The sequence below is a fragment of the Misgurnus anguillicaudatus genome, chromosome 8 (assembly GCF_027580225.2).
Source record: "Misgurnus anguillicaudatus chromosome 8, ASM2758022v2, whole genome shotgun sequence".
Taxonomy (NCBI): domain Eukaryota; kingdom Metazoa; phylum Chordata; class Actinopteri; order Cypriniformes; family Cobitidae; genus Misgurnus; species Misgurnus anguillicaudatus.
The window spans coordinates 38,777,019-38,804,535 of NC_073344.2; the positions used below are offsets into that span (position 1 = coordinate 38,777,019).

At 40.4% G+C, this 27,517-nt stretch overlaps 1 protein-coding gene across 2 annotated transcripts in view; it reads right to left on the reverse strand.

The window, feature by feature from the left end:
• The window catches only part of col18a1b (collagen type XVIII alpha 1 chain b), a 156,789-nt gene that overhangs the window by 2,561 nt on the left and 126,711 nt on the right, over window positions 1-27,517 (reverse strand). For both annotated transcript variants that reach the window (XM_073870889.1, XM_073870888.1), the window contains exons 33-37: window positions 22,865-22,993; window positions 17,022-17,054; window positions 15,759-16,133; window positions 15,450-15,647; window positions 15,231-15,346 (exon numbers count right to left, since the gene is read on the reverse strand). In XM_073870889.1, the coding sequence (XP_073726990.1) occupies window positions 15,231-15,346; window positions 15,450-15,647; window positions 15,759-16,133; window positions 17,022-17,054; window positions 22,865-22,993 (851 nt within the window). The remainder of the gene's footprint in view (window positions 1-15,230; window positions 15,347-15,449; window positions 15,648-15,758; window positions 16,134-17,021; window positions 17,055-22,864; window positions 22,994-27,517) is intronic.

The window sequence follows — 27,517 nt, forward strand, 5'->3', positions numbered from 1 at the left end:
CAAAGCAAAAATCCTATAGTGCTGAGTCTTCGGCCATGTGTTAAGAGACTGAAACAGAGCACCCAACATCTGAGTTTCCCGCTGAGAGAGACAATAACAGATCACCGAAAAACCAAACATGTTTCTGAATCTCTCCTTGAGATTTTACAGCTCCTCGTTCTGAGTTTGACAACTGAGACAGAACAACAAGTTCTGAGTTTCTACCACAAGTTCTACGTTTTTGCCCTGTGCGTCCAGAGACTAAGTGGATCACACCAATTCCGAGCTTATCGTCCAGGCAGACAATCACATCTGCAACAAGTTGAAGCTCAGAAGAGCAAACCTTTACTTCAAGGGACCTTCATCTGCGTGTTCCAGATTTGTTGAGGACCTTCTGCACTGACTACAGGACCACATCTGCGTGTTCCAAATAGCTAGAATCCTTTCGGTGCATCCCAGAGATCAGCAATTTCACAGCACTTCGTGTTCAAGGCTGTTGAACTGAATCTGACTCTTTCTCATTTGTAGCACAGAAAAACCTGACCAATGGCAGATGTGCCACCACCGGACTGCTCTTTCGACTGCACAGAACGTAAATATCACATAACCAAACCTTTTCCTGAAACCTTGGCATTGGCTTATTCTATCATTAACTCTCTGTTCTTTCTCTTTTCTGCAATCATCAACATTATCACTCCTTAATTACATAAAATTTCAAAAAAGACTTTGGGGGGACACAAGTTCGTTTTGGTGGCTCCTAAAAAAATCAATGCAGGAAATACCCTGCAAAAAATAAAACTTATAACAATAAAATATTTGTAAGCTCTCGTGGGCCACATAAAATGAGGGGGCGGGCCGTATTTGCACCCTTGAGTTTGACACCCATGAGTTAAAGGGTTCTATAAGTTGGCCAGAATCCCACAAAATCCTTCAGATAAATTAGATGACAAACTCCATCTAATTTACATATTTTCTTATTTGTTAAATGATCTATTTAGATCATTCTTATTGTTAAAGTGAAATTCTTTAGCTGGTGCCCCGAAGAAGAGGAGGGAGGGGTCATCTGACAAACACGCACAGACCACTTGAGGAGATAAGTGGCGTTTTCAGTGCAATTAAATAATTTGGTTAAAACGTACCGCACCTTCAATGAGTTTATCATAAACAACTGTGTGCAGATGCAATTGGAGAATCATTGTACTGTGAGTCAATTGTTTGGTCGCTTTATGCGCATGAAAGTTTGTGCAATTACATTAATCTCATAATTTTGTATATGTGTGTGTGTGTGTGTCTGTCCCTGTGTGTGTGTATGTATGTCTGTGTATATATATATATATATATATATATATATATATATATATGTTACCCCTCAAAGTACCCTCCCCGCAGAGCCCCCCCACATAACAAATCCCAATTTAACCCCTGCTAATACCCTAATGAAACCCGCAAATTGCCTAATGATGAAAAACGACATTCCATAAACACTTGCTTGGTTAATTGACATCATATTAGCCTAAATACACTGAAGCAGGAAAATCTTGCTCCTATTGAAGTAGCCTAATGTAATAAATAAATGACGGTGGATTATGAACTTGTCAAACGGAAAAGAAAGCCCAACTGGACGCAGGATCAGTTACTGCTGCTGTCCCAGTTGGTGCTGGAAAAAAGAAACATAATAAAAGGGAAATTTAGCACTGAGAAAGTTGGTGCTGGAAAAAAGAAACATAATAAAAGGGAAATTCAGCACTGAGAAATCAAGCAAGCAGTGATGCGCGGGTCAACGTACACAAGAACCGGCACCCGACCGACGTTTTCAACTAACCCGCCCGCAAATCGATCCACAAAAAATAAAAAATAAAAAATAAATAGTGTACCCGACCAGCTCCCCGGCCCGCATTTTTTAAAAGTAGTAATTGTTTAAAATAGTTAACTGGCATTTTTATTTCAAACCAGGAATATTATAAAAAATATTTTTGGATGACTCGTAACCGCAGGCACCCGCTCATTTCGGATCAACCCGCGCATCAGTGGGGAGAGGATTTGTTTGCAGATCAATGCAGCATTACCACTTGTGTTTCGCGGACCCCGGACGACTGCGAGAGGCGGTGGTATGCATTACAATCGCAGGCGAGGGTTGAGATTGCAGCCTTTAAACAGGCTAGCATGGCAACAGGTATGCCTATAATAATAAATGTTTAATTTCATTATTGTTTCATGTAATTCTAAAAAAAACGTCCTGCTTGTCATGAATGTAATGAATTATGAAACAAATGTCATAAACAATATGCTTACATTAAAGTGTGCTTTTAAGTCTAGGCAATGCTTTTGAGTTGGTGAAACTGTGTTAAGGAGGATCAGACAGCACCTAAGCCTTACAGTCCTTTGTGAATAGGTCTTAGTGAGTTAGAAGTCCTCATGACTTCTTTTAAGCTGTCCCAGACTTAGGTGCTACTTTTAGGGCTAAAATGCTTCGTGAATTACTTTTAGTGAAAAAAATTAGGAGTCCTAAAGTTAGGAGTGACACGCCCATTATATTTAGGAGTTGCTTCTAAATTCACCAGTTAGGAGCTACTTTTAGCCTTAAAATGCTTTGGGAATACGGCCCCAGGTATGTTTCTGGCAACACTTCAAACTTGTTAACACATTTGAAAAGGCATCACGCGAGTGTGAACATCTCTACTACAAGGGAAAAAATCAACCATAATTCAAACGCAGCTCCCGTTTTTTCTCAGCATTTAAACAGACCTTTGCTGGTAAATCCGATCGGACCAAAGCAATAACGAAAGCAATTGGTGTTTTTATAGCAGCTGATCTACGACCTACTCAGTTTTTGAGAACACTGGTTTTAAGCATATGATGAAGGTGACTGAGCCCAGGTAAGAAATTCCTTCTTGTACACATTTCAGCCAAAAAGTTATACCCGCCCTTTATGAACAGACTAAAACTGCTGTTGTCCACAAGCTATCTAAGGCATCTGCTGTAGCACTCACAACTGATGGATGGACATCTAGAGCTACCAAGAGCTACTTAACAGTGACTGCCCATCACATTACTCCAGAGTGGAACATGGTAAGCGATGTTTTGCAAACCCGCCCAATTTATGAACAACATACAAGCACAAATCTGGCAGAGGGACTTAAGGAGACAGTGTTGGAGTGGATGTTGGAGAGGCCAGGAATTGCAATTCCTGTCACAACAGACAATGCAAGGTATATTGTCAATGCAGTCAGTGAAGCTGGACTGGGCCCGCTAATTGGATGTTTTGCACATACAATTAATTTAGCATCACAGAAAGCAACAGGTCTCAACCAGGTGTCCAGAGTGCTAGGTAGTTTCAGAAGGGTTTTGTCTTTTTTTCAACGTAGCCCAACAGCTGCACATATTTTGAGAGCAAACAGAAAATGCTTAATATACCAAAAACACCCTTATTCATGATGTCACTACCTGCTGGAACTCCAGTTCCCTTTCAGTTGGTCACTACGACATAATGTCCTGACCGACGAATTGGAAACCGCTTCGCGGACACCTATCTGCTTTGAGAAATTAACAAAACGCCAATGAATTTGGCATGCATGTATTTGCATAATGCCGGCGCCCAGAGATGTTCACAAGTCTCTGAGCTCGAGTCCGAGACAACTCTGAAGTCTTTGAGCTCGAGTCCGAGTCAAGTCTGAAGTCTTTGAGCTTGAGTCCAAGTCAAGTCTCAAGTCTCGTTGTAACAAATAAAACTCTAATAACAAATAAAGAAATTATAAACATTTATAAAAAAAACAAAGTTGCACATTAAGTAAGCTCTAAAATTAGCATTAGGTACAGAAATGAAATTAAATGGATAATAACACTGTCTTTATTGTACAAATTAAATATTATTATTATTATTTTTGAGCAATAGAAGTGATTTTCTGTTTGTCTTGGGTTGTTTGATTAACATAAATGACACAGACTTAAGTAGGTTAATTGAGGTTACTGTCTCTTTATTAAGAACAAATAAGCCCAGACTGGTTTCTGACTGGTTTCTTAAGACATAAACAAACATTTTTTTATTAGAAAAAGAATACTGTGAGATCATTTTGCGTGTATGTGCCTTGTCAAGAAAAGAAAGATTTTATGTTGGCTTAACTTTTGAAACACTTCTCTCTGTATGTGAACTACTGAGGGCACTTAAACGCGTGCTCAAACACAGGCCGAGGGGTGAATTCCAAACATAGCTTCAGGAAAAAGATGCAGCAGTCGCTTCACATAAAAACGTTACGTTGTTTGTCATTGCTCTATTCTGCAAATGTATGTTAATGGACTACACTACAGTATGACACAAAGTAGCGCAACTCTGGACCTGACTGGAGCTGGACCGGATACTCTTAACCGCATGTGCGTACAGAAATCTGCTCACTTGAGCACCTTTTTGCGGTTAAATTGTTTAACCATTTAAACAATTCCAAGCCTTAGAAACACGTTAATGATCAACTTACCCTATTTAAATGCATATTAATCCGCAAATCGCATGCGAGCCGAACCGCTGATCCACAGCACTACCCAAAGCTTCAGATGAATGCCACAGCAGCGGCTGCCTGCAGGTACAGTCGACATGTATGTTCGCGGCCGCGCGCGCGGAGCAGATACGTCATGTGTTACGTCGTGGGCAGGTTGTAGGTAACGGAGAGAGCTATGACAGCGAGCTCATCAGATGTTTCCTAAAAATAAACATTGTTCACGAGTTGCACGGCTCGAGTCCGAGTCGAGTCTGAAGTCTTTGAGGGTCGAGTCTCAAGTCGAGTCTGAAGTCACTGTTTGTGCGACTTAAGTCGCACTCGAGTACGAGTCTCAAACTCGAGTCCCCATCTCTGCCGGCGCCGCCCCGCCAGGTGCGTATATAAGCCGCAGGTGGAAAATACCAAATCAGCTTTTATTTGCTTCAAAAGCCGGCAGGATCTCTGCTCGCAAAAGCTATCTTTACTCTACGGAAGTACACTGCTGCTCAAGTTCGTTGGACTTTAGGACCACAGCGGAAGCATTCGCAGTTTCCACCTTTTTATTTTCTCAGTTTTGAACTTGAGTTAAGTGTGTGCGTTGCCTCTCCCCTGCGTGTTTCATCAACTCAGCGAAAGAGTGATTTCCTCTAAAAGAGTTGCACGTTTGGCTTTTTGAAGACAGCCACTTGTTCGTGTCACGGTTGGGTGCGTCTTTTTAAAGATGTCATTCTAGCCGTGTTCCGTTTCTGGATGCGGTGCGTACCTCGCTCCCCGGGATGGTCATGATCGCTGCGTCACGTGTCGGGCTGCCAGAGATGGGCATAAATACATGGAAATGTATTTCAAATACAAATACAAAATACTGTGTGGAAAACTGTATTTAAATACAAATACAGTATTTTGTATTTTGAAAATACACAAAATACATGTGAAATTGGGGATTCAGTGCCCTATTAGTATCCCTAGTATCCCTATTAGGCTGAAATCTATCTGGGTCTATTTCTGAATGCCAAAAAAGCATTTAGATGTGTTCAACTGCTTAGAAATTTCATTTTATTTTATTTTATATACCTCTTCCCTTCCCCTGCCCTGTAGGAAATAAAAAAAAATCTTGGAAACACTTTACTTGAAGGGGTGTGCATAAGACTGACATGACACCTTCATAATCATGACATGACACGTGTCATTTTCTGATGCTCGTCTCATTTGACTCAATGCTCAGTGCTCATTTGGCTTCTGGCTGCGCAGACCGATCAGCATGTGACGTCTTAGCACTGCAAGACCAATTTAACAGTAATGACTTAATATGCTTTTAAATAGATCTCGCGGTAGTGTGATGTCACTGGTCTGCACTGCACCGTATCACATGAAAACAGCACCCTGACTGGTTGACTGGGTCAAAGTATTTTGAGTATTTTCAAAATACAAAAATACTCATCTTAAATGTATTTAAATACAAATTACATTTGATTTTTCCAAAGGCTTTACAATACAAAATACAAAATACTATTTTGTATTTCAAATACGAATTTTGAATACATGTATCTGAAATACTGCCCATCCCTGCGGGCTGCCCAGTCGTCACCCCCGTGCCCTTCAGACATGAGAGACGGCGATAAATCCCGGCTCCTTAATGCTCTAATCTCCCAGGCCGTCCTGTTCGGTGAGATGGTCGAGGAGTTTACCCAGTAGTTCTCCGCGGCCCAGAAGCAGACTGAGGCCATCGCTCACATCATGCCGTGTCGGAAGCGCTCCGCTCCTGCCCCGTCGACGCTTCAGTCTGCCCCTCGTACTGCAGCGGCCGCCTCCGTTCCTCCCAGGGACTCTTCTAAGAAGTGAGGAACCGGTCACCAGCAGCCCGCCCGCCTGCTAAACAAGGTGGAAAAAGAAAATCCAAGTGGCCCTGAGACGGGCGACCTGGCGGTGAAAGGGATCGCCCTTTGGGAGATGGTGAAGGCACCACTACACCCCCGGAGGAGGGCCGGGTGTGGAATCTTTTGTTTCAGTTATTTTCTGTTCCGCCGGCTTTTCAGCCGGCACCCACTTTTACACAAAAAGAGCGAATTCCACTTTCATCTACAGGGGCCTCATTTATCAACATTGCATAGAAAATGTTCTATATTTTTACCTACGAATGAAATTTTGTATGTGCGTAAGTACAAAAAAATCGGGATTTTTCAAACGTGCGCAAGTGGTTCGTACGTACATCAGTAAGTAATCCTTGATGATAAATCCCAGTTGTTCTTAAGCACCATGCTTGTTCACGTTCATGGTCATTTGCATTCCGAAACGCCTCCAATGAACCATATATGGTCACAACACCTCCCTTTATAAGTCACATGGTTGTGCTTTTTCCCTCACCGCAATAATGGCAAAGAGAGTGAAAAAGGGGAACTTTACAGACACAGAAATTGAGTTACTGGTGGATGAGGTTGAATCCTAATAACACATACTGTTTGGTTCACTTATTGCGGAAGGAATGACTAACAAAAGAAAACAAATCTGTGTAACAACTGAGCCAGATCAGACACACAATAACTTCTTATATTTCATAAATATAAGTGCAGACCCTCACTCAAAAAAGTAGGCTAAGCCCAAGGGTCCGTAACACTACCCCCCAAACTGCTTTAACACTTTAAAGCAGAACAGATCTCTTGTGACTATGGCAACACATCAAGATTAGAGTTTTATGACCACAAAAGAATGTGGGAGATTTTGTAACAGACAAAGAAACTTTCTATTTAGTCATGCATGTATTCACTTATAAATGTATAAGGGAAATGTCTTAATCAACTATTTCTAATCTCATCATGGATTATTATCTTGGTGTTTATGTGATACTAGTATATTAACCCAAACTAGTTTAAATGAATGTTTAGTATTACTTACTTAATCTAGTCATATCTAGTCCTTGTTTGGTATCTATGTGATCCATTTTTGATTTCCTGAATGATAATATGCTTTATGTTTAAGAAACTCTTCTTCATAATAATATTATGAAACTCTTTAACATTTCCCCCTCAACATCCAATTGAATTCCATATGCAAACATAGACAAAGACAGTTAAGTTTCCCTCTAAAAGTATGACCTCTGATTGGGTCAGACACATCTTTAAAGGTGTGACCTCTTCACAGCTTAAAAATCGCTGCCTAAGAACACACCCAGAGTTGAGTTTGATGGAGTTCTGTGGAATTCTTATGCAAGATGGAGTTAGGAGGAGTTGGAAGTTGTTATCTGAGTTGTTATCTGAGTTGTGTGTGTGGAACACACACATCTCTTAACTTTTTCTTTCTGGATACATTTGAGTCTTTTCAGGACTCTCATCAGAATGAGAATGCGAAACTAGACGTTTCCAGTGTACCTCTAAGTTTGTGCCAGGCCTTGGCGTTGGGTTTTAATTTTAACAAGGATCATCTGCATCAAGCTGTTTTTCTCTCATCAATCCTCTCAGCCAAGATCAACTAAAGCCTCACCAAACTACATCAGGACACTTTTTTTTAATGGGCAAGACATGCAATTATCATACTTAGTCTTATTCATTGATGCATCACGCATCATTATTACATTTTTAACTAAGGTGCATTCGCATGAAGTAACTGATGGTTCGTTTTAGGCTTTGATCTGCTGAATTACAAATACTGCCATAACTTCATGCTTTATTCTTTTCTTTACTCAAACATTTACCTTCTTCCAATGCTGACCTGTTTGTGTGTGTGCAGGTTTGTATGTTAAGAGCAGTATGTGTTTAGTTAGTCAATAAAGTCTGATTTGTATCACACATGATGTTGTTTGTAGTTCATGCTCATAATCTGGAGTCACTAATCATTAAAGATATCGCTGCCTGCTCTTAAAGCTGTTGGATAAATTTTAGGATATTCATCTCCTATATATCAAATATAGTCTATAGTGTCTTACTAAACATTCGCTGGACGAGTGTTGGCCAGACAACCAAGACCTTTATTTGATCCACATACTTATAATTGATTACAATCCATTGTAAGTACTTTACATTTGAGCTTATGTTTGTTTCGCTTAATTGGGATGGTGGAGAATTATTAATTATCATAAGCCCCTCCTTTAAAATCGCTACATTATTGGTGGAGAAATCGGGCATGATTAAACAAAAGTTATGAGCTTAAACTACTGTCAACCTAAGTGTGTGTTTGATAAATCAGGTAGCAATGTGCTACAGGTATACACATGTATGTCCCTACTGGTGGTTTGTTAAAGTGCAGATAAAATTAGAGTTTGAACTGGTATCTCTACTATGATTGAAAAAGTCTTAACATACTTTGGCATATAATGGTATCAGTGTAAGGTTAATATAATTTTGCGACAAAAACCCAAATTCAATATTAATTAATGCATAAGTCTATCCTGGCAAAGTAATCTCAGATAAGCAGCATTGTAAACTGTACCTGAAGTAATTAATCTGCTTTGGAGGAGAAAGCCCAATTGCAGTATTGTATAACCTCTGTCTGATGAAGCAATCTCAGAACTGTGTTTTGTTATGTAAAAGTAGATATGAGTAAAGCTCCTCTTTCTACATTGTAAAGACCTTAAAGAATTATAGTTAGATCAATGCCATTCATCTATACTTTGACTCGGAACATGTTACCAGTGAGTTTAATTCCGTTGGGTATGAGAACAGTTCTATAAATAAAAAAAGTGGTTTGACATTAAATTATCAGCCAAAAAAAAGCGTCACAGCACACCGACGTGAAATCAGTGCAACTGTAGAAGGACAGACAATGACAGAACTTTCCTTGGACAGCCGCATAACCAGCATCATCGACGCAATCTTTGAAAACGTGCTCCCGGCTGAATGGATGATTTGCCAAGTCTTCCAATAATGCAAGATAAGCCATTGCACTGTGTCAAGCATTTGACAGAGCTTTCTTATATAGGATTAGACACTAATTTCATTAATTATCTTCAACACTGATTTCCAGTTACTTTATTAACAGTAATCATTTTTAACACCTGGGGGTAGATAATAAATAGACAAAGCGTTATTTTAAATTATTAAAAAGTTTATATCACTAGGTGCTCTGTACGCATACTCCGAGGTGTGCGTATATTTACACACATTTCTACATATAAGTGCAATTTGATAAATTCCAAACTTTGCGTAAAACTGTTGCTACGCACACTTTACGCACACTTTTGTTCGTACGCACGTTTGATAAATGAGTCCCCAGGTCTTCTGAAGGGAACCAGAGACTCGAGCAGGCTCATAACCCCTCCTCGGTCTCCGTCTCTTCACAGGAGCACGGCGTGCACGGGCTCATAACTTAGCATCCTACTCTCTCTCCTTCGCCTCCAGGATGCATCGAGCGGCTTTGGACATCCTCAGCAGAGTCTCACCCGTTCTCTCCAGCGGGCTTAGGCCGCTGCTTATAAGGCTTGTGAGAAGGCACCTGCCGCGAAACTTCCCTCCTTGGAAGATTCCCCTGAGGAAGGACCTTCTTTCTCAAGAAGGGGGCACATTATGGCACTCATGCCCCGATCTCCCCCACACTATTACACCACCACCACCAGCCTGCACAGTGGTAACAAGGCATGATGGAACCATGTTCTCATTCTGTTTACGCCAAATTCTGACTCTACCATCTCTGAATGTTTCAACAGAAATCGAGACTCATCAGACCAGGCAACATTTTCCAGTCTTCACCTGTCCAATTTTGGTGACCTCGTGCAAACTGTAGCCTCTTTGTAGCCTTATGAGTGGTACCCGGTGGGGTCTTCTGCTGTTGTAGCCCATCCGCCTCAAGGTTGTGCGTGTTGTGGCTTCACAAATGCTTTGCTGCATACCTTGGTTGTAACAAGTGGTTATTTCAGGCAAAGTTTCTCTTCTATCAGCTTGAATCAGTCAACCCATTCTTCTCTGACCTCTAGCATGAACAAGGCATCCCAGTAACTGAGAAAAATCCCAGTAACTGAGCAGATTGTGAAATACTCAGACCGGCTCGTCTGGCACCAACAATCATGCCAGCTCAAAATTGCTTAAATCACCATTCTTTCCCATTCTGACATTAAGTTTGGAGTTCAGGAGATTGTCTTGACCAGGACCACACCCCTAAATGCATTGAAGCAACTGCCATGTGATTGGTTGATTAGATAATTGCAGAAATTGAACAGGTGTTCCTAATAATCCTGCAGGTGCGTGTATGTATATATCTATTAGGGATGTCCCGATCAGGTTTTTTGCCCTCGAGTCCGAGTCATGTGATTTTGAGGATCTGCCGATACCGAGTCCCGATCCGATACTTCTATAATACATAAAAAAAGAATAAAGAAGAGCGAAAAACAGATCCAGGATGTTTCTTATGTCATGCCACACGCTTTGCTGTTTCTGTGTGGAGTCAAAAGAGTCTATAGATGTGTAAGAACTATAGATGTGTTAAAAATAATACAATATATATAGTATATGTACAAGGGTTAAATTGGGATTTGTTTTGTGGGGAGGCTCTGTTGGGAGGGAGGGTTCGAGGTGTAACATGTTTAATCCGGACAGCAAAGCCTGGTGTGTTTCAATGACATTTTGTACCTCTGATATGATTTTAAGTTTCAGTTTTAAAGCTGTGCCACCCAAACTTTAAAACCTGAACTTTAAATTATGCAAATCTATTAGTCTGACACCCTATATGCATTTGGTGTCATTATGCACAATTGATCAAACTTTGAAGGAAGTTATAAGACTCAACCTCCTTGACTAAATCTATGCATAAGATAGGCTACCCAAAAAGACTCAATTAAGAAGAAAAACAACATACTGATTCAGCAATATGTCTTATAATAGGCATAGAGATTCCCTAAGCTGGTCAGCAGTTGGTTAATAAATACCTATAGTTAGGTCGTTATTAACTTGTATAATCAAAATACATTATTTTATTAAACTATACAATAAGTTGTATCCAGTTTTCTAGTGTAATGAGATGAGTAACATGGCTATACTACTTGGTTTCTAGACTTCTATTAAGTTTTTTCGACGTGGGCACCATTCTTACCTCTCTCTCTATCTCTCATCTTTACAGTAATGTCAAATGATCCTGTGCGAATGCGCGTTCTTTTGAGGTTCTGAGTGAGACGAGGAGCTGCGTCTGAGCACATGATGACAAAAACGATCAACGCGTCCTTTAAATGAGCGGTAAAAACCCGGTTTTGTCGTGGGTTCCCTGCACGCACCAGTGTGAATCCCATGAATGAAAACACGTCAATAGACATGTTCGACTTCATGCGGCGCCGCAACAATCGGCAGCCGGGTGACGTCAAGAGTGAGAGTGATCAGCGAAATCATACGGAGGAGTTTGCTTTTAAATCGCTCTCGCGAAACTCTGACGTCATCCGGCTTCCGGTTCTTGTGTCGCCACATGAAGTCGAACAAGCCTATTCTCTTCTCGTCAGTTCACACGCACCAGCGCAGCACATACACTGGCGCGGAGCAGAGCGAGACCTTGACGCCGAATTTTAAACCCTGCATATGTATCCAAGTCCTGATCGGGAGGTAATGTCCGATTCCGATCGAGTCTGAAACCACGTGATCGGGGCCGATTTCCGATCATGTGATCGGATCGGGACATCCCTAATATGTATACATATATATTAGAAAGAGCATTAAAAATAAATATTCAAAATAAATATTATTTCAAATAGTAGAATTTTTGTAGTTTTTTAATGCATTTTGAAATGTCAGTTTTTACAAAATGCCACAGAAATTTGACAATGTAATTGTGTGTGTGTGTGTGTCTGTCTGTGTGTCTGTGTGTGTGTCCGTGTGTTTGTGACTTTGTCTTTCTGTGTGTGTCTGTGTCTTTATGTGTGTGTAAGTTTTACTGTGTGTTTGTGCGCTTGTGTGTGTGTTTGCGTGCACACACACCTGTGTGAGCATTTTACATCTTTGTTTTGCATCTGTGGCTGTTTTTTTGCCAAATTCTGTAAAAACTGCTCTCTGTGGCAGTCATGAGCATGTCTTTTCTATATTGCATTTGTGCTCTAGTACCAGGCCTACCTTTCTGTGTTAAAATTTTCAGATTTATTCTGGATGCATTGATTTTTGCATTTCACATTCATTTCAATTCCGGTCATTTTTACCCCCAAAGGGCCTCTTTTGGTGAGTTTTTTACACCTCTTTAGAACGACCGAATCAAGCCCAGTTTTTTATATGAGTCTTGACAGATAGTCTGGAAGAGTCACAAAATCATATTCCACTGTGATGAAGGGAACCATGTTTTTTTAACTAAAGAAAAGTGGCTTGGGGTAAGATTGACCCCAAGGGAGTTATTAGGGTTAATGATATTATAACCTAAAGATGCTATGTAAAAGTTTGTAACAGAAAATAGTGGTTTTCATCTTGTCACTTTCTTGGTATAGAAAACACTTTAACAGAAATTAGTCAAAATTTATTGCGAGGGGATAAAAGAATATGTTTGGGGGTCTTCTGTTTTTTCTTCTTCTTTCGCTCATTCATGAAACCCTCTTGGATTCTCTATGCATTTTTTTTTACCTGAACTCTGGGGTTCAGGCCATTAGGCCTGGATTCCAGTTCTCATTGGTGACTCTCTTTCTTCTAAACATTCTTTCTTTCTCTGTTCTTTATACTATCAGGTAATATCTCACATACATTGGATTATTGAGTTAATTGTACATGTACTATTTGCAATTTCATGCTAATACTTATGAAAAAGTATGTGAACCCTTTGGGCTTACTTGGATTTCTTCATAAATTGGTCATAAAATGTGTTCTGATCTTCATCTAAGTCACAACAATAGAGAAACACACTCTGCTTAAACTAATACCACACAAACATTATACGTTTTCATGTTTTTATTGAACACAACATGTAAACATTCATAGTGCAGGGTGGAAAAGTATGTGAAACCCTAGGCTAATGACTTCTCCAAGAGCTAATTGAAGCCAGGAGTCAGCCAACCTGGGGTCCAATCAATGTGATGAGATTGGATGTGTTGATTAAAGCTGCCCTGTCCAATAAAAAACACACACCAGTTTTGAGTTTGCTGTTCTGAAGAAGCATTGTCTGATGTGAACCATGCCTCGCACAAAAGAGCTCTCAGAAGACCTACGATCAAGAAAGGACTACAAAAGTATTTCTAAAAGCCTTGATGTCCATGTGTCCACGGTAAGACAGATTGTCTACAAATGGAGAAAGTTCAGCACTGTTGCTACACTCCCTAGGCGTGGTCGTCCTGTAAAGATGACTGCAAGAGTACAGCGCAGAATGCTCAATGAGGTGAAGAAGAATCCTAGAGTGTCAGCTAAAGACTTACAGAAATCTCTGGCACATGCTAACATTTTTGTTGACAAATCTACAATAAGGAAAACATTAAACAAGAATGGATTTCATGGGAGGACACCACGGAGGAAGCCACTGCTATCCAAAAAAACATTGCAGCACGTTTGAAGCTTGCAAAAGAGCACCTGGATGTTCCACAGCACTACTGGCAAAACATTCTGTGGACAGATGAAACCAAAATTGAGTTGTTTGGAAAGAACACACAACATTATGTGTGGAGAACAAAAGGCACAGCACACCAACATCAAAACCTCATCCCAACTGTGAAATATGGTGGAGGGGCCATCATGGTTTGGGGCTGCTTTGCTGCCTCAGGCCCTGGACGGATTACTGTCATCGACGGAAAAATGAATTCCAAAGTTCATCAAGACATTTTGCAGGAAAACTTAAGACCATCTGTCCGCCAACTGAAGCTTAACAGAGGATGGACGATGCAACAGGACAACGACCCAAAGCATAGAAGTAAATCAACAACAGAATGGCTTCAACAGAAGAAAATAGGCCTTCTGGAGCGGCCCAGTCAAAGTCCTGACCTCAACCCGATTGAGATGCTGTGGCATGACCTCAAGAGAGCGATTCACACCAGACATCCCAAAAATATTGCTGAACTGAAACACTTTTGTAAAGAGGAATGGTCCAAAATTTCTCCCGACCGTTGTGCAGGTCTGATCTGCAACTATAGGAAACGTTTGGTTGAGGTTATTACTCCCAAAGGAGGGTCAACCAGTTATTAAACCCAAAGGTTCACATACTTTTTCCACCCTGCATTATGAATGTTTACATGTTGTGTTCAATAAAAACATGAAAACGTATAATGCTTGTGCGGTATTATTTTAAGCAGACTGTGTTTCTCTATTGTTGTGAATTAGATGAAGATCAGAACACATTTTATGACCAATTTATGAAGAAATCCAAGTCAGCCCAAAGGGTTCACATACTTTTTCTTTCAACTGTATATTTTAGCAATGTTTTTCCACACATTTTGCTATCATAACTGCACTTATTTCTGCCGTTGGTATAGACCAGTTCAAATGATGTAAACAACACTGGTCCAGAAACACTTCCTGTTACAGTTTGTGACAGTTATTTTTTTATTTTACATATATTATTATCTTTAAAATGTTTGTTTAACTTCAGTTAATTCAGGTTTATATGTTCTGTTGGTTTATTTTATCCCAACGTTTATCTAGTGTTAAAAAACGGAAACAGGAAGTGCTTCTGGACCAGTGTTGTTTACATCTTTTGAACTGGTCTATAAGTTGCAGAAGGGTGATAATTGACCAGAAATACACAGTTTTATCTTGCTGTTAACATTTCTCAGTCATTTCGGCGTTTCTACAGACTGAACCACTGTAGTGAATCCACCCTTAAACACCCCCTACTTGTCACCATATTGGAATTGCATGAGGATAAGTAAATTACAGATTTTTTTATTTTAAGAATTATTATTTCTTTAAGCCCACTTACCAGGCATCGTCATTGAGAACATCTCGACCGTCAAATGAATAGATGTGTGTGTTATCGGTCATTCTGCCCTCTGAGTCACTAAAGATAGACTCCCAATCACTGAATAATACTTCATCCTATGGTAAACATTTTTTATTACAAATAATATACAAATAATATAATTAAAACTATACAATAAAATAACTTGAAATAACATGAAGAAAATTAAGTAGCACTTACTTTAAGATTTACTATAGGAAGTCGATCCCTGTCATTCTTTTGAACAATACTGTACAGATCCTGTAACCGTGATGACAGGAACGCCCTGAAAGTTCCTTTGACCCCAATGGCTTGGGCTTGTAAAAAGCACTGGTGGTCTACACCTTTAATACCCTGCATGTCACCCACATGAGGTGAGTTGAGGGCAATTAGGTGCAGCTAAGGTGACAAGAGTGGCAAGAAGAGAGCAGAGATTAAGTTATACAAAGAACTGTTAGCAAAGCTCTTTTTACATAAATATTAGTCCATTTTTGAATACTGGTTACTGACCCCAGGGCCCGATGTGTGTTTGTGGGCTGGAAGCTGAGTCTCTTGAATGACAGGCCTGCGATGGAGAATACTATGATATCTGCTGTCAGGATAGCCAGAGTGATGTGGGTGGCTGCTGTGAGGGTGGTGCCTCGGATCAGGATAGCCCTGATGAACTGGGTCGGCTGAAGAAGAGTATTGTGGATCAGAGTGTCTGGGATCAGCTGGATCTGTCAGTCCATGGAATCGTGGGTCATACAGTGGCTGGTATCTGGGATCGGGCAACACAGGGTACTGGGCTTCTGGTGGAGGAGGGGCTCGTGGTGGAGAGTCTGTGGGGTAATCATGAGTGTAATGAACAACCAGAGGAGTCTCCACTGAAGCCACAGAGTTATCCTGGAAACAGATAGAGCAAAAACTCACAAGCGAACCAATGAGACATACATGATCATACATAATTATTGTCTTATTCTGATTTCGGACTATAATGTATTCGGAGTATAATGGTGCTCTTCCATTGTACCCTACGGGTCAAGTCGTGTCAGCTCACTTTACTTTGGCTTGGTTAGCATTTATATTGAGTTAAGTACCACTTCAGAGAGGTAGGGATTATAGGAGTGTCGTTATATTTGCACTGCCTACTGCTGTGACATAATACAAGTGGAAGCGAACAACAGAGACAGCATCGTTGGATTGCAGCGTTTCCCATACGTGAATTTATTTATTAGTCATTGACCACCACAAATAGATGTTTGCACATCACATTTATCACTACCTACATCTCACATGAGAGTTTTTGTACAAACACCTGTGGCATAAGTTAACCCGCCCCGCTGAGCCTCATTTAAGTTGCAAAAATGCAGTGCTGCCACAAACTGCAAAGTTTGGTATAGTAAACACTGGTATGGTTTTCCTGATTCTCCGCATGTAGGTGTTTTTCACCGCTAAAAGCAGCAAAGCACTGATGACAACAGGTTTGCTTGAGACAGAGCATGCATGAAGGTAAAGCTAATCTTGCATTTAACGATGACGCTGGTAGTGACCGTTCTCTCAGGCCAATCAGTGATCTACAGTGTTTTCATGTCACGTTTAAGAATCAGCTCAGATCACTTGGAACCAGTACTACGTACTGTACCTAGTGGAAAAGCCCCCAATAAATGAGCTGAGCTAACCTGACCCAACCCGTGGGATACTATACATTGGAAAAGCACCATAAGTCACATGTATGCTTAATTAGAGTCTAAGCAAAGGCTCTGGTATCATTAATAAAAATAAATGACTTACCAGATTCTTGGGAAAAGGACTATATTCTCCTAGCTGAAACAAACAACCAAAAACATTAGACACTTTTACATTTGTGCTTTTTAACCTAGTTAACCTGGTGGCTGTATAAGGAAGTAATCTATTTATAGCAAAACGGAAAAAATATGTTACTGATAATACAGACATATAAACAAAGTATTTAGTAAAAATTGAGTAAGAGTCTATAGATAATTTTTTTTCAACTTAAATCTTAAGCCACTGTACTTCCATGTGGAAGTTATACAGTTGTGTTAAAAATAGCAGTACAACATCATTAACCTGATATACCACTGGTATTAGTAGTAGTAATATTTCTACATTGCAAAATAAATTACTTACAGAGTAGTAGTGTAATAGAAAAACATGATATCCACACGACTTCTGAGTAATCAATATAATAGCAGTGTAAAGTTTATTAGAAAATGAGTTCATTCTGTAATTTTGGGAAATCAAATCTGTATTTTTGTCCTTTATTAAGAAAGAGGGGAAGCAAATGAATCTTCTGAATGTCTAAATAAAACAGGCCATTCAAAACATTGCTCAGAGGAGCAATGTAATTTGATTAAAAAGTTTATTTGAGATGGGAAAACATATGAAGAAATGCAACAAATTTTAGGATGCTCAGCTAAAATGATCTCAAATGCTTTAAAATGGCAATAAAAATCTGAAACACTTGGAAGAAACAGGCAACTATTGTTAAAACAGATCGATGAATAGTCAGGATGGCAAAAATTCAGCCATTCATCACCTTTAGAAACATCAAAGATGATCTTAAAGGCGGAATGCACAAATTTTGAAAAACGCTTTGGAAAAGGGAGTTGGGCCGACTACAGAAACACACTGGTAGCCAATCAGCAGTAAGGGGTGTGTCTACTAACCGACACCCTTGCTGGGGTTGCTGCAGTTATTGATGTCAAGATATTCACATGGATGAAGAAGTCTGGTAAGCAGAGGAAAACTTACAGGTAAGTCAGATGAGACCAGACAGTGACTGTGTGTGTGAACCTTATATAAAGCAGATAGTTAGAACGATTAGAATTCTGGTGATCGGTAATGTTGTGGGTGTTGAGAACCTAGTGACTCTGTGACAGTACCCCGCCTTCACAGGCTGCTCCTGAGTACCGAATGTTCCTTCGACACCTAGGAGGGTGCCCTCTGCTGTGAGGTGCAGGTCTGTCAAGGTGATTGTGATGGAAGTTAGCCAGGAGTTTTGGGTCTAAGATGTCATCCCTGGAAACTCACTAAGGCTACTCTGAGCCATATTCCTCCCAATCAACCAGGTATTCCAGACGCCCCCTCAATGTCTAAGATCTCCTTGACTGTGTAGACTCCTTCGTCATCCTCAAGGGATGGTATGGGGTTTACGTTTGCCTTACCTGGTTCTGTGGGGGAAGAAAAGATGATAGGTGAGTTATATATGACTTGGTAGTCTGAGTTCAAAGGCTACCAGATTGATCTGCTTTACCAAATCAAATGGTCAGATATACTTGGAACTCAGCTTTCTACAAGAAAGACACAAATGGCTATTCTTGGTTGTTAGCCAAACCTTTTGTCCTGGAACATAATGAGAAGAATTGGATTGACTTGAACCTATTGATGGCTCCTTGTTGGTGATGGTGAGCTGAGTCCTAGACCATCTTACACTCCTGGAAACCAGGATTCACAGATGGTACCTCAGATGGTTTTTCAGTCCAGGGGAGCATAGGTGGTAATCGAGTATGCACTAAAAGGGTGTTAACCCAGTGGCTTGTTGTCAGAATGAGTTCTGTGTGTACTTGTCCCATGGAAGGAACTGGCTCCAAGAGTGCTTGTGGCTATTGCAGGTAAAAAGCAGGTTCCCTCTTGGATCTTGTGTTCAGTTTGGCCGTTTGACTGGAGACGGTAGCCATAGGATAGGCTGACGTTCACATCCAGTAGTTTAAAATGTCTTCCATACTTGAGAGGTAAACTGAGAGCCCCTATCTGAGACAATGTCTTCAAGAATTCCAAAGAATATTTAAGGGAATAGGATGGATGGATTTAGAGAAGCGGTCAACAACGATAAAGATGTGTTACCCTCAGACATTGGAAGATCGGTGGCAAAATCAACTCCCTGATGTGACCAAGGAGAAGTCAGGACAGGTAGGGGTAGGAGTTTTCCAGAAGGAAGTGTTTGAGGAGTCTTGGCCATAGAACACTCCTTGCATCAAACCTCCTTATATCTTTTGCCATGTTGGGCCACCAGAACTTGTTTTTGATGAGTGAGATGGCTTAAGTTGTGCTCGGATGACCAGTACCAACTGATGTATGAACTTTGATGATAAGTGAAGCATGTTGTGTAGGAGGTACAAACCATAAATTAGGAGGGCACCCTGGCGGGGTCCAATCAGATGGTTGGTCAATGACATCTTCATCACTCTACTATATAGGGCTTATCTGGGATTTAGTTTTCTTCTTCTGGAGAATTTAATCGGACCAGAGCATCAGCATTCTGGTTTCTGTTTCCTTGGGGATCTGAGATAGTGAAATTGAAGCGAGTGAAGAACAATGCCAACCAGGCCTTGTTTGGCATCTCGGAGATATGGGGGTTTCTTGTGGTTGGTAAATAAGACAAAAGGATGAAGAGCACCAGCCAATGTCTTCATTCCTCTGGAGCTAGCTTTATGGCCAACAGATCCTGATTTCTGATATCATAATTGACTCTGCCGGGCTAAATTTACAAAAAAGGCGGCACATGGATGGAGTACAAGCAGGTTTCCTTGGTGTTGAGAGATTGTCTCCAACTCCTCTCTGTAGCCACCGACTTCCACTACGAAAGGCTGTAAAGGATCGGGGTGTAAGAAAAGAGGGGCTTAACATAAAGCAGCTTTCAACTGGATGAATGCTTCTTTAGCTTGAGGATCCCAACATAAGGTTTTGGGTTTACCTTGGAGGGCAGAAGTGAGAGGATGGGCTATTAGGTGAGATGAGCTATAATCTTGGATGAACCGGCAATAAAAGTTCGTAAACCTAGGAATCTCTGGAGTTCTTTGATGGTTGATGGGGGAGACCATGACCTGATGGAATCCACCTTCCTCTCATTCATACTAATGCCATTTGCTGAGACTATATAGCAGTGGTAGGCAACGTCGGTCCTGGAGTGCCGATGTCCTGCAGAGTTTAGCTCCAACCCTGATAAAACCTCACCCATGTGTAGTTTTCAGGTGACTTTATAGACCTTGATCAGTTGTTCAGGTGTACTTTATTAGAGCTGGAGCTAAACTCTACAGGACATCAGGACTCCAGGACTGACATTGGCTACCCCTGCTATATAGCCTAGAAAGTGAATACTGTGCCGATTAATCTCATATTCTCTGCCTTCAGGATAGGTGAAACTCCAATAACTTCTGAAGTATGAGTTTGAAGTGATAAAGGTTTTCAGTTGGATCTTGGGAGTATATTAGTATATTGACAATGTAGACCAGTACAAATCGTTTACTAGGCCATACAGCATCACAGAATATTCAAAGTGGCCAGGAGGGGTGATAAAGGCAGTCTTCTACTCATCCCCTTTCTCTGATACAGATAAGACTGTAAACACTTCTAAGATCAAGCTTGGTAAAATCAATCATGCAATCTCATGGCCAGTGAGGTATTAACTGAGAAGCTCTCTTGGGACTGAAAACGTCTTTAACCCTTATGTGTTGTTGGGGCCATTTTTGTTTTTTAGTCTTAATTTGGCCACAACTTTCTCTGTATTTCAGCAAATGGAATGATTTTTGGTGACAAAACTTATATTTACACATATTTTAAGAAAACGCTTTGAAATTTTTCCAAAACTCAACAATATACCATAGGCAAATTTACTAACCTTTCATGTTGTTAGTGGCCAAAAAAGGCCACTAAATTAAACTGCTGTAAAATGTATCAGATGTACCAGATTAATTGCCAGGTTCATAAGTGGTGTCACTGATTTGAGAAAAAACTATATTCAATATAAAAAGTGATTGTGGACTGGATTTTTTTTAAAACATTTTTCACAGTCTTGGTCATGTCAAAGATTAGTAAAAACATTGGCTTTGATGTATCATATTACATTTTTTTTCTCCCTCATTTATGGTTCATAGCCGTTTTTGCCTTATTGACTTCCATTATAACTACATGTTTTGATTGCAGAGCCATGACACCTTATTATCATACATTCTTGATTTTTGGTGGCTTTTCCTTTTGCAAAGAGGTAAAATTTGACATTTTACGGTTGATCACCATGTGGCACCATTAACCCTTTAGTAGGCCTGTGCAAATTCTGGCTTGTACATTGCATGGATTCGTTACCTTGCTGGTTTCTGCCGACGTAAGGCACAACCAGAAAGGAGTGAAATAATGAAGGTGAACTTTGCACTGTTTGTGGAAAAGAGGTCTGGTTGCATTTCAAACCGAATGGTACAATGGAGGAGAAAACCACTGGAATCCTACTCCCAACCAGAGTATGCCGCCAGGTTGGGCATGGGAGTCGCGATAGCGGTAGCTGAATAAGCAGTGGTTACTGGTGTTGTGACAGGTCGTAGTGAACTGTGGAGTATCCTTTACAGTCACATATAACAAGAATAACACTTTTCCTTTCTTTACAGGTGAGATCACAGAGGACGACGACGATGAGGATATCCACATGCATGAGGAAGGATGTAAGCAGAGGGAAACCTACAGGTCCAAGTCCAACAAGACCAGACAGTGACAGTGACTGTGTGTGTAAACCTTATATAGAGCAGATGGTGATGATGATAATGAAGAACAGGTGCATGTGATTAGAATTCTGGTGAACGCGAGCATTACGGGTGTTGAAAACCAGGGCTGCGTTCAGCACAGACAAAACGTTGCACAACGTTTATTAAACAGAAACGGTGATGCATTGAACACCCTGTTGTGATGACTCTAGAGTTGCAACTACGGTAAAATGTGTTTAAAACTGTAAAATACCCTCGATTTTACAGTCACTGACCTTGCCGTCCAGAATGAAAGACAACATTCCAACTTGAACCCATTGAGCGAGCTGTCTCTTTACTACCGCATGGTTTTATACATCTTGCCGCTGATTGGGCCGACATTTCTGACACACCCACCAAACAAGAGAAAACGCTTCTAAAACCTGTTGCACGCCGTTTCCAGGAACAACCTGATCTCACGAATTTCTGTTTCTCAACTGTTTTGTCCTATTTTCTTACCATTTTCGCTTCGGTTTAGGGTTAGATTTACATGAAATGACTTCCCTACCCAAACCCAACTCTAACCCCAAAGCAGTTGAGTAACCAATCCGTGAGAATGCCAAGGGAAAAGACAGTCCGTAGCAGGGCCACGGAAAAATGCGGAGATCCGTGAGAATGCCACGGAAAAATGAGCACAAAATTCCGTGACTATCCCACAGAACTTTGTGAGATCATGTTGCCAGGAAACATGTTGTTCAACCCGGAAACCGTAGCAAAACGTTGCGCACCGGTGTGCCCCAGGTGACAATCAACAACAATGGTTATGCAACTAAATTTAAGTAATTCAATGTTTTAAGTAAATTTAAATCTTAATAAATTTCTTCAGTTTGAAGAAATGTCTAAAAAGAAAGATGCTGACATTGCTATTTTTTAAAATAGATTAATATTAATTTTATTTTCTTACTTTAAAAGAACAAGACAAGACTTGATAAATTTTGGTAATTCTATGATTTGTTAATGAATGTGTAATGTTTTTAACACATTTGAAATAAGGAAATAAAACATAATTATAAAATATTTGCACTTTATTCACTTTTATTAGTACACTGCTATTTTTAACAAACTGTACAGTAATGTAGGAACAATAACACTGTTGATAAATACCATGATTTGTCTGACGCCATCATCTACTCTTATATAAAGGTCTCTGTTCTCTTTCACATAGATCAGTGTGCCTTCTAGATGCTGGCGAGTGGTGGCAGCCATCTTGTCGAAAGTCATCAAAACTAAAACCTGAGAAAATAAGTGTTTAACTTTCAAGATTAACAAGAATAATCAACTACCTCAAAGAAAATCATTCGATCAAAATTTCTCAACCATTTTTGGAACACCCCACCCTAATTCAAAGTGGCGAGTCAAAAAACAGCATCTAACCAGAAGTAAAAATGTGTATATGACATTAATAAATTACACACTGAAGACAATTGGGAGACTCCACAACTATTACAAAGGGTGCAAACATCCACTGATGTCAAGAGGTTAAATAAAGGTTTGAACAGTGTTTGGAGTCATCTGATATTTATTTTGTTTAGGATCTTAAGATTAATTCATTTAACAATAACATTCAACCACAAAAGATAGAAGCAATTCACACCAATCATCCTGTTCAAAGATTTACATACACCTGGCCCTTATTGTGTCAGACTGCCTTTTAGAGCAACGGAAAATGTTTGCACCTAATATTTTTGTATTAGTCTTAAATGGATCTCCACATCATACAGTCACTAATGGAAAGAGGTCAAACAAGTAGAAGTTGGGAAAAAAGTGCAGGACTTTTGGGTGAGACCAGGGGATAGTTTAATGACTCATCAAACAAGGTACTCGTGAACAACCAGGGGCAGTTCTAGACCCTTTATATGGAAGCTTCGGCCACCCTGTCTGTCATCTTAGTTCTCAGAGAAAACATGGTTAGGACAATATTTTTATGCATTTGGCAGACGTTTTTATCCAAAGCAACTTGCAGTACATTACAAGGTAAAACATTTTTTATTAGCATGCGTGTGTACTGGGTTCCCTGGGTTCTAATGCAATGCTCTACCAATTGAGCTATACAGGGCTAAAGTCTCACACATTAGACATTGGGCAAAACGGTGACATCAGGTGAAATGCCTTAGATTAAAGGCATCAGGTTTCACTTAATCAGAAATCTGCCAAAACGACCTTTGGACGAAACAGCATCACACTAAAGGGCATTAGCCATCAGGTCTTGAAACAGGGCCGGGCTAGCCCTTTGGGTTCCCTAGGCGAGATTGAGTTTTGCACCCCCCCACCGATAACTTTTTCGTATCAGCAAAAAAATGGGTGGGAAAAATCTAATAACAACAAATAAAGAAATTTCAAACATTTATAAAAAAGAAGAAAGTTGCACATTAAGTAAGGTCTACAATTAGCAATAGTTCAGAAATAAAATCAAATGAATAATAACACATCCTTTTTGTATAAATTAAATATATATATTTTTTTTTAGAGCTGCAGAAGTAATATTTTTGTCTTGGGTTTTTTGTCATTGTGGATATAATTTTGTTTGTATGCACCCTGTCAAGAACAGAAAGATTTTATGTTTGCTGGCTTTTTGAAACGCGTCTCTCCATGTGTGCACTTTTAAGTTTCCTGAAACACGCACGCACACACAGACAGAGGGCGAATTACAAATGGCGCAGCATACAGTCGCTCCACATAAAACATTACATTGTTTTTCATTGCTTTATTCGCCAAATGTATGTTAATGGACTACAGTATGAGACACAGTAGTGCAACCCTCTAAAGTTCTAGTGTTCTGATCTTTAAAGGGCAAAGGGATGATCATGTCTGAATGGAGCTGGACCATTTTCCACCACATGAGCGTCTGTGCGTAAAGAAAGATGCTCACTTTAGCGCCTTTTTATGGTTAAATTGTTTAATTGATTTGCAAGCATCTGAAACACGTGCAACTGATAAACTTTTACCTATTTAAATTTGTGTACTAATCTGCGAATCACATGCGAGCCTAATCGTGGGTCATGATCCATATGGATCACGGATCAACTGCGATCCATCACAGCACTGATGAGAAGACTCTATACTGGGCTTTCTTGTTATCTTCTTCCTTTTTCTGTTTTTGTCCCTGTGCGCCAGAGGGTTTAGTAGACCGCTTCATTTTAGATAAACGCGCCAGCAGCTGAGCACTTGCCTAACATAACGCAACTCCCCTCCCACCCACTTGGCTATCTGATGTTCTCCGCGAGCATCGATCCAAGCTCAGAGTTGCGGAGAGGAAGTGGCGCAGATCGAAAGATCTTGCAGACCTCTGTCTCTATCAGTATCTTCTGTCCTCTTTCTCCACAGATGTCTCCTCTGCTGAAATGTAGTACTATCACTCTAAAATCAGTAGCTCACCTGACGCTTGTGCTCTCTTTAAGACCTTCTCTGCCTTTCATATCTTTGCTTCAAACTACCCGACTACCTGCATGTTAGATCAAATACTCACCAAACTCCTTAAGGCAATTTCTCCTTTGGTCATCCCTGCTTTCACAGACATTATAAATTCATCCCTTCCCACTGGTACATTTCCCACAGCTTTTAAAGAGGCCATGATAACGCCGTTGCCAAGAACTACAGACCCGTATCTCTCATTCCCTTCATTGCCAAGACTCTTGAGCGTGTGGTTTTCGACCAGCTCTCCTACTTCTTCACACAAAATTACCTCCTGGACAGTAACCAGTCTGGTTTCAAGAGCACTCACTCTCCCGTAACTGCACTGCTCTCCATCATTGAAGCCCTAAGACAGGCAAGGGCAGCCTCTAAATCATCTGTGCTGATCAAGGCTTAGTGCTTGGACCACTGTTCTTTTCATTATACATGACATCCTTGGGTTCTGTCATTCGAAAACATGTCTTTTCTTACCACTGCTATGCAGATGAAACACAACTCCACCTGCCGTTCCAGCCTGACAATCCCACAGTGTCTGCCCGAGTGACATCTTAATCTGGATGAAGGATCATCATCTCCAGCTGAACCTTGCTAAGACAGAACTGCTCGTCATCGTCTGATCCTAAGATTCAACACAATCTTTCAGTTCAACTAGGTTCTTTGACCATTGCGCCTTCTAGAACTGCCAGAAACCTGGGAGTGGTTATTGATGATCAGCTCAGTTTCACGGGCATGTTGCCAGCACCACCCACTCTTGTAGATTTATCCCCTACAACATTAGGAAAATAAGACCTTTCCTGTCTGAGCAAGAGTGGTCTTCAATGAGCACGTCACTCACCTTTTTTGCCTGGTTACAATGGCTTCCTATAGGGGCTTGCATCAAATTCAAAGCTCTTCTCCTGGGGCCTCATTTATCAAACGTGCGTACGCACAGAAGTGTGCGTAAAGTGTGCGTAGGAACAGTTTTACACAAAGTGTGGAATTTATCAAATTGCACTTATACGTAGAAATGTGTGTAAATATACGCACACCTCTGAGTATGCGTACGCAGAGCATCTAGTGGTAGAATAGCGATACTACACAGGACCCTGTTCCAGTGAGTAAAGAATTGTCTATTTTTTATCCACAAGCAGGTGTTAAAAATGATTATTGTCATTATGGTAACATCAAATAAGTATAATGATTTATTTGTGATATGTATCTGTATCTGTGAAAGCTCTACATGTGATTTGTATAAATGAAGTCTCCGACAAATGCTTGACACAGTGCAATGGCTTATGTTGCGTTATTGGAAGACTTGGCAAATAATCCATTCCACCGGTAGCGCGTTTTCAAAGATCGCGCCAATGATGCTGGTTATATATGCTGCTGTCCAAGGTGGAAAGTTGTCTGTCCTCCTCCAGTTGCACTCGTTTCACGTCGGTGTGCTGTGACACGTTTTTTTGCTGATAATTTAATGTCAAACCACTTTTTTATTTCTTGTAGTGTTCTCTCCTCATATTCAACGGAATTAAACTCACTGGTAACATGTTCCCATGTAGATTTGTTTTCTTTTGTTAGTCAGTCCTCCCGCACTAAGTAAACCAAACAGGATGTGTTATTAGGATTTAGCCTCATCCACCAGTAACTCAATTTCTGTGTCTGTAAAATTCCTCTTTTCGGCTCTCTTTGTCATTATTGTGTTGAGGGAAAAGCACAACCATGTGACATATAACGGGAGGTGTTGTCACCATATATGGTTCATTGGAGGCGTTTCGGAATGCAAATAACTATGAACGTGCACGAGCATGGTGCTTAAGAACAAGTGGGATTTATCATCAAAGATTACTTACTGATGTGCGTACGAACCACGTGCGCACGTTTGATAAATCCCGATTTTTTTGTACTTAGGCACATTCTAAATTTCATTCGTAGGTACAAATATAGAACATTTTCTATGCAATGTTGATAAATGAGGCCCCTGCCCTTTAAAACCACCACTGGGTCCGCACCCCCTTACCTTCAATTGCTTTTACAGACTTATATACCTTCTAGATCCCTGCACTATGTCACAGACTGACGTCTTGTGGTGCCGTCCCAAAAAGGGGAAAAAAATCACTATTGTGCACATTCTCTGGTTCCGTTCCTCATCTTTGGAATGAACTACCAATTGCGACAAGATCTGCTGACTCTATAGCAGTCTTTAACTCTTTCGCCGCCATTAACGAGATAACTCGTCAATTAAGAGAAAACGCTTCCCTGCTAATGACGAGAATTTCCGGCTTTCCGCAAAACAGCTAATCCACCAGGTGGCGCACTTCCACAACTTATACAACCCGGAAGTAGCTCCTCACGTGAAAGAGAAAGAAC